The sequence below is a fragment of the Pristiophorus japonicus genome, chromosome 4 (assembly GCF_044704955.1).
Source record: "Pristiophorus japonicus isolate sPriJap1 chromosome 4, sPriJap1.hap1, whole genome shotgun sequence".
Taxonomy (NCBI): Eukaryota; Metazoa; Chordata; class Chondrichthyes; family Pristiophoridae; genus Pristiophorus; species Pristiophorus japonicus.
The window spans coordinates 207,995,148-208,013,523 of record NC_091980.1 but is presented as its reverse complement, the minus strand read 5'-3'; the positions used below and the strand labels follow the sequence as shown (position 1 = coordinate 208,013,523).

General features: G+C 43.3%; 1 protein-coding gene across 4 annotated transcripts in view; it reads left to right on the top strand.

Annotated features, from left to right (window-relative positions):
- prkd1 (protein kinase D1) overlaps positions 1-18,376 on the top strand; it is a 438,838-nt gene that overhangs the window by 403,466 nt on the left and 16,996 nt on the right. For all 4 annotated transcript variants that reach the window (XM_070879019.1, XM_070879017.1, XM_070879016.1 and 1 more), the window contains 3 exons: positions 5,284-5,407; positions 11,365-11,442; positions 16,142-16,421. In XM_070879019.1, the coding sequence (XP_070735120.1) occupies positions 5,284-5,407; positions 11,365-11,442; positions 16,142-16,421 (482 nt within the window). The remainder of the gene's footprint in view (positions 1-5,283; positions 5,408-11,364; positions 11,443-16,141; positions 16,422-18,376) is intronic.

Genomic DNA, 18,376 nt, shown 5'->3' with positions numbered 1-18,376 from the left:
CTTATGTTCTTATGTTCTTATTAGCATGGATAGAGGATTGGTTAACTAACAGAAAACAGAGAGTCGGGATAAAAGGGTAATTTTTCGGTTGGCAGGCTGTATCTTGTGGGGTGCCGCAAGGATCAGTGCTATTTACAGTCTATATTAATGACTTCGATGAAGGAACCAAGTGCAATGTATCCAAGTTTGCTGATGATGCAAAGTTCGGTGGGAAAGTAAGCTGTGAGGAGGACACAAAGAGCCTGCAAAGGGATATAGGGCCCAAGTTTTGGGCCGCGCCTAGAATGGCGCAGCCCCGACCTGGATGCCCGTTTTTTGCGCCACAAAGTGCGCCTAAAAAAACTTACAGATTCTCCGGCTCCCTGCTGGTCCTCTTGAGACAGGCGCGGGAGGAGTTGGGGGCGGAGCTAGGTCCCTGTGCTGAAAACAGTGCCCGGACCTCTGCACATGCGCGCTACAGTGGGCGCGCATGTGCAGTAGCTCCAGACGCCCAAAACTGTGTGGGAGGGGCCCGAAGCACGCAGCCCCTAGCCCTGGCCGAATGACCTCACTGGGGCTGCGTGCATAAGGCTGCCTCCCACGCCCAGCTCCTGCTTCCACCCGACCCGACTCCCGCTTCCCCCCCACCCCCGGACCGGACCCGACCCGCGCTCCCGACCCCCCCCCCACCCACCCGACCTGACCTCCCTCTCCCTCCCTCCCTCCCCCCAGACCCGAACCGACCTCCCTCCCACCACCCCCGCCGACCCGACCCGCGCTCCCGACCCCCCACCCGGACCGGACTCGACCCAACCCGACTCGCGCTCCCACCCGACCTGACCTCCCTCTCCCTCTGACCCGAACCGAACCGACCTCCCTCCGCCCCCCCCTCCCCCCCGCGACCCGACCCGCGCTCCTCCCGACCCGACCCGCGCTCGCGACCCCGGACCCCCGACCCGACCCAACGCCACCTACCTGGTGCTGGGGACGGGCCCTGCCCGAAGTCTTGGGCCCGGCCGGGCCCGGCCCGTTCAGCCTCCCCCCCGCCTTCTCCTTTCCCCCCCCTCTCCTTTCCCCCGCACCTCTCCTTCCCCCCTTCTCCTTTCCCTCTTCTCCTTTCCCCCTTCTCCTTCCCCCCTTCCCTTCCTCTTCTCCCCTTCCCTTCTCCTTCTCCTCCTTCTCTTTCCCCTTCTCCTCTCCCCCCTTCTCTTTCCCCTTCTCCTCTCCCCCCTTTTCCCCTTCTCCTCTGCTCCCACTTCCCCTTCTCCTCTCCCCCCTTCTCCTTCTCCTCTCCCCCACCTTTCCCTTCTCCTCTCCCCCCTTCCCCTTCTCCTCTACCCCCCTTCCCCTTCTCCTCTCCCTTCCCCTTCTCCTTCTCCTCTCCCCTCTTTCCCCTTCTTCTCTTCCCCACCTTTTCCTTCTCCTTCTCCTCTCCCCCCTTCTCCTCTCCCCCCTTCTCCTCTCCCCCCTTCCCCTTCTCCTCTTCCCCCCTTTCCCTTCTCCTCTCCTCCCCCCCTTCCCCTTCTCCTCCTGCCCCCCTCCCCTTCTCCTCCTGCCCCTCTTCTCCTCCTCCCCCTTCCCCTTCTCCTCCTCCCCCCCCTTCCGCTTCCCCTTCTCCCCCTTCTCTGCTTCTCCCTCTTCTCCCCTTCTCCCCCTCCCCCTTTTCTCCCCATCCCTCCCCCTTTTCTCCCCATCCCTCCCCCTTCCCTCCCTCCCCCTCTGCCTCCCTCCCCCTGCCCCCCCTCTCTCCCTCTACCCCTCCCCTCGCTATCAGAAACACAGATACTGACAGACAGAGAGTGAGAGACACAGACAGACAGACAGAGAGATAGAGACACTGACAGAGACACACTGTGGGGGGGGGGGGGGGGCGGCATCCCAGCACGCTGTTGGAGGGCTCCCGGTGCTGCAGTCGGTAAGTAGAAAATGTTTTATTTATTGATTTTTAAAAACAAATTTTCTTATTAATTTTTTTTGATTGATTTATTGGTTGATTTATTGATGTTTTTATCATTTATTATTGATGATGGCTCTTTATTTGGAAAACTGAAGTGTTTAATGTTTGTAAACTTCCCTTTAAACCCCCCCCCCCTCATTCCCTACGCCTGATTTGTAACCTACGCCTGATTTTCTAAAGTTTAGACAAGGTTTTTTCAAGCGTACAAAAATCTTCACTTACTCCATTCTAAGTTAGTTTGGAGTAAGTTTTCACTGCCGAAACTTTGAAAACAGGCATAACTGGCCAGACACGCCCCCCTTTTGAAAAAAAAATTATGTTCCAAAGTGAAACTGTTCTAACTGACTAGAACTGGAGCAAACTAAATGCCGAGAATTTGAATTTCTAAGATACTCCATTCTACACCAGTTACTCCAAAAAATCAGGAGCAACTGAGGCCGAAACTTGGGCCCATAGACTGGTTAAGTGAGTGGGCAATAAGGTAGCAGAGGGAGTATAATGTGGGGAAATGTGAGGTTATTCACTTTGGTAGGAAGAATAGAAAAATAGAATATTTTTTAAATCGTGAGAAACTATTAAATGTTGGTGTTCAGAGAGATTTTGATATCCTCATACAGGAATCACAGAAGGTTAGCATGCAGGTACAGCAATTAGGAAAGAAAATGGCATGTTGGCCTTTATTGCAAGGGGGTTGGAGTATAAGAGTAAGGAAGTCTTGCTACAATTGTACAGGGCTTTGGTGAGACTACATCTGGAGTACTGTACACAGTTTTGGTCTCCTTATCTCAGGAAGGATATGCTTGCAATAAATGCTGGCCTTGCCATCGCTGCCCACATCCTATGAACGAATAAATCAAAAATAATACTTGCTTTAAAGGCAGTGCAACGAAGATTCGCTGGATTGATTCCTGGGATGAGCAGGTTGTCCTATGAGGAGAGATTGTGTAGAATGGGCCTGTACTTTCTAGAGTTTAGAATGAGAGGTGATCTCATTGAAACTTTTAAGATTCTGAAGGGGATTGACAGGGTAGATGCTGAGAGGTTGTTTCCCCTGGCCGGAGAGTCTAGAACTAGGGGGCATAGTCTCAGTATAAGGGGTAGGCCATTTAAGACAGAGGTGAGGAGGAATTTCTTCACTCAGAGGGTTGTGTATCTTTGGAATTCTCTGTCTCAAAGTGTTGTGAATGCTGAGTATATTCAAGGCTAAGATTGATAGATTTTTGGACTCCAGGGGAATCAAGGGATATGGCGATCGGGCAGGAAAGTGGAGTTGAGGTCGATGATCAGAAATGATCTTATTAAATGGCGGAATAGGCCCGAGGGACCATATGGCTTACTCCAGCTCCTAATTCTTATGTTCACCCTCACTATCTCTATCACAGTCTATGTCGCACAAACCAAAACAGAGCTACTGTTCTCTGCAACCACAGAATAGCTGTCTATCCCAGTGATCCATTTCAATGCCTAGAAAGCTGCGTCACTATGCTCACACAACTGAGGTGAACTGACCCAATCCCCAAGCTCAAAACTCCCCAGTTGGAATAAAGCTCCGTAACAGAAACCAACTGCTACGACCCAGGTTATCACACTGCAGGAAGTCACAGCTAGTAATAAAAGAAATTCAGCAATCCACACTACAAACAACCTATGGACATTTATTTATTTGCTCCCGGGTTGTGGGTGACGCTGGTAAGGCCCCATTTATTGCCCCTCTGTAATTGCCATGAGAAATGATGGTGGACCTTCTTCTTGAACCATTGCAGTACTTGTGGTGATGTCAATCTGATGGTGTTTTTAGGAAATTTCAAGATAGTGACCCTGTGACAATGAAAGAATGGTGATATACATCTAAGTCAGAATGGTTTTGACTTGGAGGGGAATTTGGAAATGATGATGTTCCCACAACATTGCTGCTCTTGTGATTACCTTCTTGGTGATAAAGGTCACATGGGTGTCAAAGTAGGCTTGGTGAGTTGCTGCAGGGTGTCTTGTAGATTGTACATACTGCAGCCACAGTGATGGAGGGGTTGGATGTCAAGTCCAGTGGCACTCCCAGTGACTAGTAGACATTCAATATTAACTGCATATATGCTCAACTTATTGCACTATTGCCAAATAACCTATACACAATACAACTATATGGGGAAAGGCATATGCTATAAACCAAATGTAAGGGTCTTTGACCCTGTGACACAACAGAGTTGTCGGCTGGGGTTCGGTAACCCCAGCAGATGAGCTAATAAACTTGAACTCATGCAATCTGCAGCCAGTCAAGCAGACCTGGACACAAGAGAAAGTCTGAGCATGGACTGGAACAGGCAAATAAAACAAGCTGTATCCAGGGCCACCTCTCAAAGGACAACACCAGGCAACTGTGCAGTGTGGTGCACCAACACACCTGCCCTGTCATGTACATTGGTAGAAAAAATGTGTATCATACATTTACAATCAATGGAATTGTGAGAGAAAATTATAAAGAAATAATAGATGCATCACTTTCAACTTCTGGGCAATGTGGCAGAACAATTATAAATAATTAAAGAATGCTAGAACATTCTGTATCCATAATAGTGAAGTAGAAGTCTTCAGAGGTTATGCTAAGGATTTACAATACACTGATCACACTGCACAGAATACTGTGGGCTCTGTCACAAAAACATACAGGCATTGGAGAAGTACAAAGAAGAGCAATCGGATAAACCCTGAAGTGTAGAGGGAATGAGCTATGAGGAAAGATTACAGATTCTCAAGCTCTACCATTTACAATGAAAACTTTTAAAGGGGAACCTCACTGAGGTATATGTATTAAATGGTATCGTTCATACTTTAAAGTCTGGCTAGCAGAAACATTTAAAGTAATGAAAAGGGAATTTCAACCAGGTACTCAAATATTAATAAATGTTTGGATAATCTGTCAGGAACAGCAATAAGGATAAGAAATGTTCCCAATGCAGTTGGATACAATAGGAGAGCTGGGATCCTAGCATCATAAACCTCAACCACCTGACATGATTTTTTTCATTCCTGACTTTATTCCTATACTGATGTTAACCCACCAAAGACTGGGAATTGAATTTGGGATCTTCCTGGTCTGTATGGCTCAATACCACATCGAGTGGGCACAATTACCAATTGAAACATCAGGTGGTTCTTCAGTGACATCTTACTTACATTTTCATCCAATTTTTGAAACAGTCAATTGAACAGTGTTATTTTAAAATAAAAAAACATAAAGTTCAATAAAGTCCAGTAGGTCTTGTTGTAGAAGTAGATAGCAGCACCTCCCCCCAGAAAAATGTGTTTTGAAGTTCTAACTGATTGATGTTTTGTTATTTTTCTCTTTTAAGTCCTTCCACAAGTAATAACATTCCTTTGATGAGAGTGGTACAGTCTGTCAAACACACAAAGAGAAGAAGTAGCACCGTACTGAAAGAGGGTTGGATGGTTCACTTCACCAGCAAGGACACTCTGGTAAAAACATTATTATTCAGACCTGTCAGATATTGGGTACCGAGTCTTCACACCTGTGCTAAAGACACATATAACAGTATTTAAATTCTAGGAAGGGTGTGTTTAGATTACAATTTTAGCATTGCTGCGAAGTGATCTCTGCTTTCTACTGATGCAAATGTTTTTGTATAAATCCATAGTAAGGATCCAACCTTACTCCTGAACTGAGAAATGTGCTCATACCACTTGGGTTTTACACCATATGGACTGCAATTACCTTAGTCCTCTTGGAGTTAATTTACATGTTTAGACAGTGTGGACACTGCTACATGTGCTCTCTGAACATTCAAATTGGAACTGCTGGAAAAGGAGTTCTACACATAGGTCGGGGAAGTGGAGTTCCAGCCAGGCAGTGTAAACTGGAACCAGAACTGTAGTTACAGGTCTGAGACTGGTAACTGCAGTACAAAACAAAATTGAACTTCCTGATGTGTTTTGCTAGCCTTAGGTTTATGATCATTCATTTACAGGATTGCCTCCAATACGAGAAGCACCAATGGAGGCAACATGACAAAGCAAATTTAGTCGTAGCAATGCTATAAGAGGCACCATGGCTCTCTCCTTATTCAGGGGCTTGGCCGGGTGTCTCCAACATTCTGGGTGCTGTTGGCAGAAAATGGAAACAGTGTCGGGTGCTTGCACCATTTAGGTTCACCAATTTGGATCTGCTCATGAATAAGCTAAACTCTTGGCATGGCTGTCCCATGTAGACCTTCCTATAGCCTCTGGCAAAGTTCACGAGCAGACTAGCAAACTTTGTACCAACTATATATATGAACATTGTGCTGGAATTTGTAAAAATAACGTTGTATGAATGATATACATCATTATTATTGAGCAAAAGCTAAATACTGTTGATGCTGGAATCTGAAATAAAAGCAGAAAATGCTGGAAATCTCAGCGGGTCAGGCAGCATCTGTGGTGAGAGAAACATAGTTAACGTTTCAGATCGATGACCCTTCGTCAGAACTGGCAACAGTTCAAAACGTAACAGATTATTAAGGATTATTGTGCAAATCGGCCAGCAAATTCATGGGATTAAGAGATATGCCGAGAGTTGCGAATCTCCAGAACTTGCTGGTCGATTTACGTAGCTCCGCCGTTTGCTTCACACAAATGCCATCTCACCCTCAGCCTCCCCATTATTTTTACCAACTTGCTGGATTTGCACATTAATTGCCCATTAAACACAGCGCAGAAATTCAAGTCTGGCAATTAAGAGTGTAAATACCTTTTTAACGATGTGGCAATTATTAATACACCTGTGCAATGTGCCTCAACCTCTCTGGCCCAGAATGGGAACAATTTAAACTGTGATGTCTGATTCCTTCAGGTGATTTTGAAAATGTCAAATTTTAAATTTTAAGCTTTGTTCTTACTTTTCCTTTCTGTCATTACTAATCCAATCTTTCTTTCCCTCTCTTTATTTTTCTTTCCGTTTTTCCCTCTCTTTATTTTTCTTTCTGTACCTGATTTGACTCTAATTCACCCACCTTCTTATGTTGTCCAATTTGAATCAGTCTGTTTCTTTTCCAATCCTTCAATCTCATTGTTTAAGGAGATACACAGTTGCTCCCTGGTTCACAGAGGTGCCCTCACCATACTGTTAGCAGCTCGCACTTCCACCAAGTTGCAGCACAAAAATATTTTGAGCTAAAGGGTGCAGAAAAATTCCAACTAACGGGGACCGCTCCAGCTAGATCCGGCCCATAGTTCTGTTCTAAAAATGGAATGAGATTTACTCCGCTTTACATATTGAAATGCTTACACCATTTTTTCTATATTTCTTACATTTTGAGTTGTTGATCATTGCCTTCAATTCAAGCATTATGTTTTTAAATATGGTCATTTTTTTTTAAATCAATAAATTTCTTATCACAGCTATTTATCTTTCTAAAATTGTGATGCAGGATTTCTGGGTAATCTTTTTACAATACTAAAATAGCAAAATAGCTCAACTGTATTGATAGTGAGACTGATGCAGGCAAAGGAAGCAAATTCCTCCACAGATAATACATACGAGGTTAAATGCTTTCCTTCATTTGTATTAAGTCTGTTTTTCCCAGTACAAATGAATTATATTGCCACTGACAGTGCACACAGAATTTTCACCCCAAATGCAAGTTGCCATTTTTAATTGAAATTGACACTTGCTCGTAGTGAAAAGTGATGTAGATGTCAGGAAAAAATCCAACATCCCAATTCTGTACAACTGAATGAAATTACACTTGCTATACAGTGCAATTATCCACCTGTTATCCTGCAAGAAATAGGGGTACAAACCTTTGGTCAGTAGAAAGATCCAGTCACAAAGGGTGAGGTCCAATGCCGAGAGTGACTCTCTTAGTTATATTTTCTGTATCAAAGTCATCTCAGTTCACCAACAAGTAAGTAATCAGCTGCCAGACCTCTACCTCTTGTATAGTTAATATCAATGACCTGTCCTTAGATTTGAAAGAATTTCTCCTCAGCCTCTGTGGAAACACCCACACCAACAAATGACACTATTCTCCATCAGCCATGTTACCTTCTTTGATGTTACAGAGGTATTAACGCAGTCTGAGCAGTTTTCTTACTTTCACTTGGTGTTGCAAGTTTAGTCCATATTGAAGCTTTGTTATACTGATATGATAATGTAAGAAGTGATTAGCACATTTGTAGATCAGGGGGAAACAAAAGTGCCCTGCGCCCCAATTGGGAGCGATAACCATCTGGGGCCGGGACTTTCTGCGGCCGACACAGAAGTCCCTACCCCGTCGCGGAATTGCCCTTACTGCCTCTGAAAGGAAGAGGAGTGCAATCTCACGTGACCAAAGGTTTGTACCCCTATTTCTTGCAGGATAACAGGTAGTAATTGCAGTGTATGGCAAGTGTCATTTCATTCAGTTGTACAGAACTGGGATGTTGGATTTTTTTTCCTGCCATTTACATCACTTTTCACTATGAGCAGGTGTCAATTTCTAGTTAAAAATGGCAACTTGTATTTGGGGTGCTAACAGGATGTTGAGGGCTTGAATTAAAGAGTTGGTGCAGGGAGGTGATGCATCACCGTGCACGGCGATGATGTCATTGCTGGTTGCACGGAGGCCCATGGTGCTAAACATGGGGCGTGGTGCTGCCGTGGCAGTGCCTCCCCAAACTCCCAGGCAACTTCCTGGGAGGCGATAGCACCCCCCCATTCCCCTGGGCGAAAAGTCTTCACCATCCCATTAGCGCCCCCCGAAGGCGTAAACAGGTCTATAAAAAGGGGCAATTTCGCCCCCCATGTTATTTATTGCTGACCTATTGCTGCTTTAAAAAGGATGGGAGATAATAAGTCCATAAATTGTATTGTACAAATAAGAACAAAAGAACATAAGAATTAGGAACAGGAGTAGGCCATCTAGCCCCTCGAGCCTGCTCCGCCATTCAAAAAGATCATGGCTGATCTGGCCGTGGACTCAGCTCCACTTACCCGCCCGCTCCCCATAACCCTTAATTCCCTTATTGGTTAAAAATCTATCTATCTGTGATTTAAATACATTCAATGAGCTAGCCTCAACTGCTTCCCTGGGCAGAGAATTCCACAGATTCACAACCCTCTGGGAGAAGAAATTCCTTCTCAACTTGGTTTTAAATTGGCTCCCCCGTATTTTGAGGCTGTGCCCCCTAGTTCTAGTCTCCCTGACCAGTGAAAACAACCTCTCTGCCTCTATCTTGTCTATCCCTTTCATTATTTTGAATGTTTCTATAAGATCACCCCTCATCCTTCTGAACTCCAACAAGTAAAGACCCAGTCTACTCAATCTATCATCATAAGGTAACCCCCTCATCTCCGGAATCAGCCTAGTGAATCGTCTCTGTACCCCTTCCAAAGCTAGTATATCCTTCCTTAAGTAAGGTGACCAAAACTGCACGCAGTACTCCAGGTGCGGCCTCACCAATACCCTGTACAGTTGCAGCAGGACCTCCCTGCTTTTGTACTCCATCCCTCTCACAATGAAGGCCAACATTCCATTCGCCTTCCTGATTACCTGCTGCACCTGCAAACTAACTTTTTGGGATACATCCGGTCCAGGGTGTCCTTGGAGATGGAGCACGCGGTGTCCACCGGTACGCTCACGGCCTTCCGCGAGAGGTGGGCACCGGAGGGACTGGAGTGCATCATCACGCCCGGCAACCAAATTTTAATTTGATTTTACGTTTTAAAGTTTAATTTGTTTTAATTGCCGGTGTTTTTAGTGTCCCCTTCCCTTTTATAGGGGGCACTGGGGAAAAATTGTGATTTTAGTGCCCAAAAAAAAACCGAAAAAAAGAAAGAAAAAAAACCCCAAAAAAAAACAAAAAAAAGGAAAAAAAGGGCCTTGTAAATGTCTGGTGTGTCACCCAGGTCGGGTGGCACGGTTTAATGTGTTTTGTTTTGCAGATAAACTCCAAAAAGAGTTTCATGCACAAGGACCCCAGGTCCCTCTGCACCGCAGCATGTTGTAATTTCTCCCCATTCAAATAATATTCCCTTTTACTTTTTTTTTTCCCAAGGTGGATGACCTCACATTTTCCGACATTGTATTCCATCTGCCAAACCTTAGCCCATTCGCTTAACCTATCTAAATCTCTTTGCAGCCTCTCTGTGTCCTCTACACAACCCGCTTTCCCACTAATCTTTGTGTCATCTGCAAATTTTGTTACACTACACTCTGTCCCCTCTTCCAGGTCATCTATGTATATTGTAAACAGTTGTGGTCCCCGCACCGATCCCTGTGGCACACCATTAACCACTGATTTCCAACCCGAAAAGGACCCATTTATCCCGACTCTCTGCTTTCTGTTAGCCAGCCAATTCTCGATCCATGCTAATACATTTCCTCTGACTCTGCGTACACTGCCTTATGATATACACTGTCTTATTATTGCCCTCATACTATGTTTTATAGCTTCAAAAATGTATTCATGGAAACATAAAATGGTTATAGCACGGAAGAAGGCCATTCTGCCCGTCGAGCCAGTGCCGACTATTCAATTAACTGTTACAAATCTGATCAGAAGCTGCATGTGCTTAATGCAGCAAATAATTTCTGCTACAAGTTAAACATGAACAATCTATTGTTGGCATTTGTAATTCCAGAAGATGGTGCTTGTGAGCTGCTCTTTCTATGCCTAGTGTGCTATGTTCTCTATTAATGCACACTCTTTTTCTCAACTGTTCTCTGTTTAGATACTTTAAACAGATATGCAGTTTACTTTGTATCTGTGGCTGCCTCGTTTCACTGTATGTTGCAATATATTTTCATTGTATTGATTATTGAGAGAAACACTTTATACTGTTACATGCCCCACCATGAGAATCATTGTTCAAATCAAAAAAACTTGAAATAATTCTACGCAAAAGCACTATCACTGAGATACTTACATTTGCTTAACAACACCTAATACAACCCTGAAAATAGAATTAGTGCACAGAACATTGTTTCATCAAACAGATGACCATTTTATCAATATGCTAATTTTTAGTTGGGATGGGGAGATTTGCAGAGAAGGAGACAAACCGTTAAAAAGTACACTAAAAATAAAACAAACAGTGGAGATTGGAGACTGTAAGCAATGAAACTTTGGGGTGGGGAGAGCAAGGAGAGACGCAATCTCTTTTATTTTTCATTATTATATGACTCTTCAGTATGGTGTTGTCCAATTTGCATCAGTCGCTCAGCATTATCCTGTCTCCTGAGATATACTATAATATCGATAAAACCTTTTTGGGCACTTAGCATAAAAACCTCCGCACAACTGTATAAACATCTCTGCCTGTGACTCTGACATTTATTCAGCACAGAAGGCTTTTATTGCCTAATACTAGTACATAAATGATGCTACTATTTAAATGTGCTATTCACTGTTCTTTTAAGAATTTTCTAACATTGGAATGTGTTTTTATCCTGTAGAGAAAAAGACACTATTGGAGACTAGACAGTAAATGTATCACCCTCTTTCAGAATGATACAGGAAGCAAATATTACAAGGTAAAGCATTCCTTACTTGATTTTCTCAGTCAGACATTAACACCCAATAAATAATCCAAAATGATGCAAGCTAAATGTCAGTGAAAAGTTCCGGTTGAACTCTTGCTTTAACTCTTTTATTTCAGATCTCTATTGAAAGCATTTTGGTTAGTTTTAAATGGAATGCATTTCAAAAAATTACAGATAACATTTAAATGGAATCAACTTTTCCACATTGAATATTTCAATTAGTCAAGTAAAATGAATTGTTTTAAATTGTACTTTTACAATAGGAGGAATAAAATAAGACTATCATACGTGGGGTATAGTGGAATATAGAGGGGACTGATCTGTGTTATCTTCAAGAACAAAATGTGATGTTTGTGATTTTTAAGAAATGGTATTGAGAAAAACATTGAGATTGACAGAAATAAATATTACAACTTTAACCTTCTACAGTTTGAAATATTTTAAAGCTGTACTTCCTCTATTGTGTATATGGAAACGGTACTCAGAAAATGATAGTGCCTCCAAATAAATACTTTAAAAATCAAATCCATGGTGAAACAATAACAAGTTTAAAATATCAATCTTTATAAACAAAAATGCTCATCGCCGATTTACATTGGTCCTGTAAAAGTGATTATCAGTCTCAGAGGACGACATGCTGTGACTCATAATCTATGTCACTTTGACATGCGGAGGAATTATGTCATCATGGCACATTGCTGACTATGATTGACAGCTGGCATTGTAGATCTTGTGTTAACAGATGGTAAGCATCAATTTGCCAGAATTGAAGTTTAACTAGTTATAGCTTTAAAACCAACTTTCCAACTTTTGGTGTTTAAAAAGTGCCATTTTGCATACAGCATTATTGTAATAAAACTGTTGATGCATGCAGCTTTAAGTTTCACTAAATTATATAAACAGTAAGATATCAACAAAAAGGTTTCAGTATTTTACAACTTATAGTAACCTATATTAACATTGCATGTACATGTTGATTTTAACCTGTTTGTAAATCTATGGGCTAAAGTTTCCACTCGCCACTTTTTTGGGGCGGAATCATCACAATGGGCGAAATCAATGCCCATAATATCGCCCAGCGTTACTTATCGCACGGAATTAGCGTCGAGATTCAATAATACCGCCCGCCCACTTTTTTTTGTCATAAAGATCATATTTGTCGAAACTAGCAGCCATGAGATCGCCCAGTGTCACTTTCACCACCTCGCACACGTATCACCCACAAGATCGCTCGCCCAAAAAACTGCACAGAAAAAGTGGAACTAATTGGAACTAATCACAGCGTTAATGCCGCCATGTTCTACATCACATGTCGTATTCTTTAAAAGGCTGCTGTGCTTCAACTTTGGGGGAGTTCGGATGTACTCTGGAGGTTGGAGTTGATGTGAACATCTGTACAAACATCTTGACCATACTGTGAATTGGAATTTAATAGGTGCCCTCGTCGGGACATTCATTGATTGTGACCAATCGGTGGAAAACAGAGAGCTATTGCAACGGGGCCTGTCATTTTTCACCCTCTCTTGATGGCCAATTACATGCTGCAGACTCGAGATGGCCGAAGGTACGCTCCACAACATTATGTGCTCAATGTAAGATGTGCTAGACTGATGAGGAGGACCAGACAATACACGCCCCGCAAGTATAGTGACAAGCAGTCTTACCTCGACTTGCCCAACACCACCTGTTTTCGGAGACTGCGCTTCCACAAAGAGGTTATCACTGAGGTATGCCAGCTCATAAGGGGAGATCTGCAGCCTGCCAGCACCATCAGTACTGCACTGTCCGTCAAGGTCAAAGTCACCGCGGCACTGTCGTTCTATGCGTCGAGTTCTTTTCAGGCCTCAGCTGGCGACATTTGCGGTCTGTCTCAGCATGCCACACATAGCTGCATTAGACAGGTCACTGAAGTCCTGTACGCATGCAGGAGGGACTTGATCAGCTTCCCTATGACCAGGGAGGCACAGAGTGAGAGGGCTCTAGGATTCTCCAGAATTGTAAACTTCCCCAAGATGCAGGGAGCAATAGACTGTACGCGCATCGTGATGCGGGCACCTTTTCAGGATGCAGAGGTTTTCAGGAATCGCAAGGGATTCCACTACCTGAATGTCCAACTCGTTGTCGACCACCAGCAAATTATAATGGCAGTGAATGCTAAATTTCTGGACAGCATCCATGATGCTCACATCCTGCGTGAGAGCATTGTATTCGACTTGTTTAACAATCAGCCACAAGGTCATTGCTGGATGCTTGGTGACAAAGGATATGACCTCGCCACCTGGCTGATGACCCCCCCCTGCGTGACACCCACACCGAATACAACGAGAGCCACAGAGCCACTCGCAATATCCTGGAGAAAACCATTGGAGTGCTTAAGCAGCGCTTTAGATGCCTGGACCACTCAAGAGGTGAGCTTCAATACCGTCCTGAGCAGGTAGCTCAATTTGTGGTGGTGTGCTCCATGCTGCACAACTTGGCTATCAGGAGGGGACAAGAATTTCCTGATGAGTCTGACAGTCCACCTCACCAGAGAGAGGAAGAGGAGAACGAGGAGGCAGATGCTGACATCGGCCCAGACAATCAGGCTGACGCTGAAGCCATGCCCCCGCCCCCGTGGTGGCATGATAGCTGCAAGAGGAGCTTATATCAGGAGCTCATCAATAAGCGCTTTGCCTGAAAGAACGTTGGTGTTATTTACAAGGCTGGCACACTGCTGGTCATACATCAATGGTGGGCATCACCTTGATGACAGTTAATGTTTAAGTTGATTGAAGTTAAGTGTCATTATACCCTTTGATAAGGAATCACCAGCATGTAACGGTGCAGCTATCTGAGCCAATGTGCTGCAAAGTTTTGTTAAATAAAAAACATTTAAACCGAACAGTTGTCTGAAATCATCAGTAGTTCTGTAAAAAAACAACCGCCCCCCCCCCCCCCCCCTGCTTCTCCTCCCCACCTCTACCCCTTCCCCTCCTGACTTCAAGCTGCCTGGCCGAGGAACTCCTCAGACGCTGCTTCATTTGCGGGGCGGGGATGACGGCCGAACCGCTGCTTGGACGGATACGGGAGAGGACGGTCCCGAGGTGAGAACGTGCTCCGAGCCAGAAGCAAGATGTTGCTCGTGGCTCTAATGTGTGGTTGGCAATGGGGGTGCGGCACCTTGGGGCGCAGTGCCATGCTCCGGGACCACTGGGAGCCCTCTGCCACCAGTGTTCCTGGCTACCAGCTCCAGGGCCTCCACCATCCCTTCCATGTTATATCTTATTTGTTGGACAAAAACTCGGTGCCAACTGTGTTCTTGGTGCTTAGTAGGCTTTTTGATGCTGGTGAAGCTCCTCCGTGCCTCCCACAAAAGCCAAACAAGCACACACCACAGCCACACACGCCTTCAGTCCCTCTGAGCTCCTTCTCTCTTTCTGTCTCCTCTTCTGTGCATGCCATGATGACCCTTGACCTCCTGAATCACGGGAATCGAGCATTGCCATGCCGTTGCTAAGGACGGTCACAATATAAGACAGTAGGTCAGTGAGATTTAACGCTAGCGCCCATTTCATATCACTTGCGGTAATGCCCAATTTCAAAAATGGAGATTAGGTGCTTTGAAAATGGGCGAGAAGCCGGCGATCTGAAAACCCATTTTTACTGTCCATGCCGGAAATAAAGTTCATTTTTGGGCGATATGCACAAAAGAGTAAAATCTAGCCCAAAAAAACAAATATTGCGATATGTGTATTATATTTCAACACATCCCCTCGATGTATCGCCACTGATAAAACAAAGCATCTTACCCCAGGTAAAACTGAGACAGGCTTTCACAGGGAGGTTGCCCTGCGAGATATTTCTATCGAAAAATACATATACCAAAGATATCTTTCAAAAGAAGTGCGTCAAAAATGTACAAATCATTTAGTTTTACGAACCTGTAACAAGCTGCATCATGGATGTTCTCTGATGTCTGCAAGTGTAATGCGCTGAATATTGTGGTACTGAGCCACACAGATAAGGAAGATTTCTGGTTCATACACCGCTCTGAACTGAGTTACCGGACCTCAGCTGGGATGGCAAATGGGTGCAACAATTGGTCTTAGTGTCCCTGCACGCGCTGAGGGTATCTGGGTCAGGCTTCATGGTCCTGGTCATTATCCAGCGATCCCCAGTGGAAAATATGCATGCACATACAGCTGGAGAGGAGAATATTGGCCTGCGTTTACAGGACACGTGTAAATCAGTGATGAGCATCTTTGTTTATTGATATTTTAAACTCTCTCAATTAAATAGCCTATGAACACTCATTGTCTCTGTATCAGAGGGCTTCCTGCAATGTTCCCTTTCATTTTTTTTCCGGATGTACGGCCCCTTTAATGAGCTGGCGGCCCATTCAAATTTCCACGCATGTGCTATTTTTCCTATTGTAAAGCCGACAAGCGGCTTATCGGGAACATTGGCTTTCTGTGCCTATGGAACCGGATCCTGCCTTCACGGAAAGCGTAGAGAAAGGGAGGGAGAAAAATTAGAAGTCAGGAAAAATCTATGTGTTACAAAAATATAATTCACTGATATAATTTTGAACTGTACTTGATCCTTATACCCAGAATCTGTGATCCCAAAATAACACCTTGCATAATTTGTTATATTGCTTATTATGACTGATTTTTTTTATGCACAAAATAAAAAAACTTTTTAATTACAGGAAATCCCGCTATCTGAAATTTTATCTCTGGAACCTGGAAAGAACTTTAATTTACTACCTGCCGGAGCCAATGGTCACTGTTTTGAAATTACCACTGCAAATGTGGTCTATTTTGTTGGTGAAAATCTGACAAATCATTTGAGTACACCACAAAACAAGAGTGTGTTGGCAGGTGGCACTGTGTTGGATGTTGCCCAGATGTGGGAGCTGGCCATCCAGCATGCCTTGATGCCAGTCATTCCAAAAGGGTCATCTGTGGGATCAGTGCACAGCCTGCACAGTAAGTGAGATTTATAATATGAAGTCATGCAATTGAAACATCTTTTAAGTCTTAAATATAATAGAAAACACTCACTTCTAATAGTAGAATACTTTTCTCTTCTATATATTTATACAAGAAGAAAAAGTAGTTATTTTTAAAACTTAGTTTTGATTTTATTGGAGATCATTCTAAGATTTGTGTAGTGTTACCATTTCCAGAGCTATATAAAGCAGTTTTCCCCTGTCTTCACAAATATTTCACCATAATATTGGGGGGAAAAAAGTACTGTGCGGGAATTTTGGTTAAATTATGTGGGGTATTATAACTTAGATTAGTTCATCATCATATTATTGATTAGAAATTTGGTGAAAGCTTTTATTTAAAGTTACATTTAGGCCACAACTTCAGCGTCCATGTGGCGGTTTCACTTCATGCCAATACTGCAGTTAAGAGTGTAAATGGAGCCTGAAACCAGAGTCAGGATCTCCCCTATAACTTGATTTTTTCCCCTTATGACGGACTCGCCCTCCACTTCAGAGTCTGTTTGGGCTTTAATATCTGATTTGCATTGCACTACTTCAGAATCCATGTAAATCGTAAACTATTTCACACCACTGCTAAACTTGTTGTGTAAATGCACTCTGAAAGAATATGATTTTCAACCCATCTCTTGCTCTGCATGTTGAAGTAAGAAAATAAAGATTTGCATTTATATAACAACTTTCACGTCCTCAGGATGTTTCAAAGCCATTGAAGTACTTTTGAAGTATATTCACTGTTGTACTGTAGACAAATATGGCAGCCAATTTGTGCACAAACAGCAATGAAATAAATGATGAGATAAACTGTTTTAGTGGTGATAGTTGAGGGATAAATGTTGAGCAGAACTCCCTTGCTCTTCTTTGAATAGTGCCATGTAATCTTTTAAGTCCAACTGAGAGGGCATATGGGGGCCTTGGTTTAATGTCTCATCCGACAGAGGTGCCTCCAATTGTACAGTACTCCCTCAGTACTGTACTGAAGCGTCAGCCTACATTATGGACTCAAGTCTCTGAAGTGGGGCTTGACCTTCTGGCTCAGAGACTAGAGTATAACCATTGAGTCAAGGATGATATATAGTCGTACTCATTCACTGAGTTTTAAAAAATCACCAATTCCGTGATCAACAGAAACCTATCTGTTTTTCACAGCCAACCCAGCCCAGACATTACTTAATCTGAATACTCCAAGTAAACCAAAGCTGCAGGAACAAAGGGAAGACGCAGAATGTAAGCCTGGCCCTAATGCTGTTTTCTATGGCTATCAACAGAATAACTTTTTTTTAAAATGCAAAGCTATTCTACTAGTAGCTATGGATTGCAGTATCATGACCGTATTTATTTTCTACTTCCAATCCCTCCCAATGTTTAGTCAACAACGCCATTATCATTGTATCATGCGACTACCAGGATGGTAGAAGGTGAACTAGATGGACCTTCGTCATTTTTCATCTGGCAATTCCTTTGTTTCCATTCTCCCCTGCACAATACATTGAAAACGTTTTCATTGAGCATTTAGGTGAAACTGTGCAGGCTGTTTCTAGAATAAGCACCAAATGCAAATACTATTTCAGGTAATCACAAAATAAACATTTACTGAATAAATCTTTGATTTGAACCAGTGACTGAAAATCATGTTTTTTTTCTTCCTAAAGTATTGCTCAGGTTCCAATGTCAAAACATGTTTGAAATCTGGAACAGTAAGGAGACTATTTCCTGAAATATTTGCATCTACTGATCAGAGCTGCAGGGGATCAGCTCGACTGTGGCCAGTATATTTTGGGTTTGAGTAGACAAGAACTTTTACTGTAATCTTCTTCACCAGCATTTAAAAAATATAATACATTGAATACAACCAATTGACATTCTGTCTAAAAAGTATTGTGATGTCACCAATGTTAGATTTTTTGCTTCCCCTTTTGATAAATAAATCAT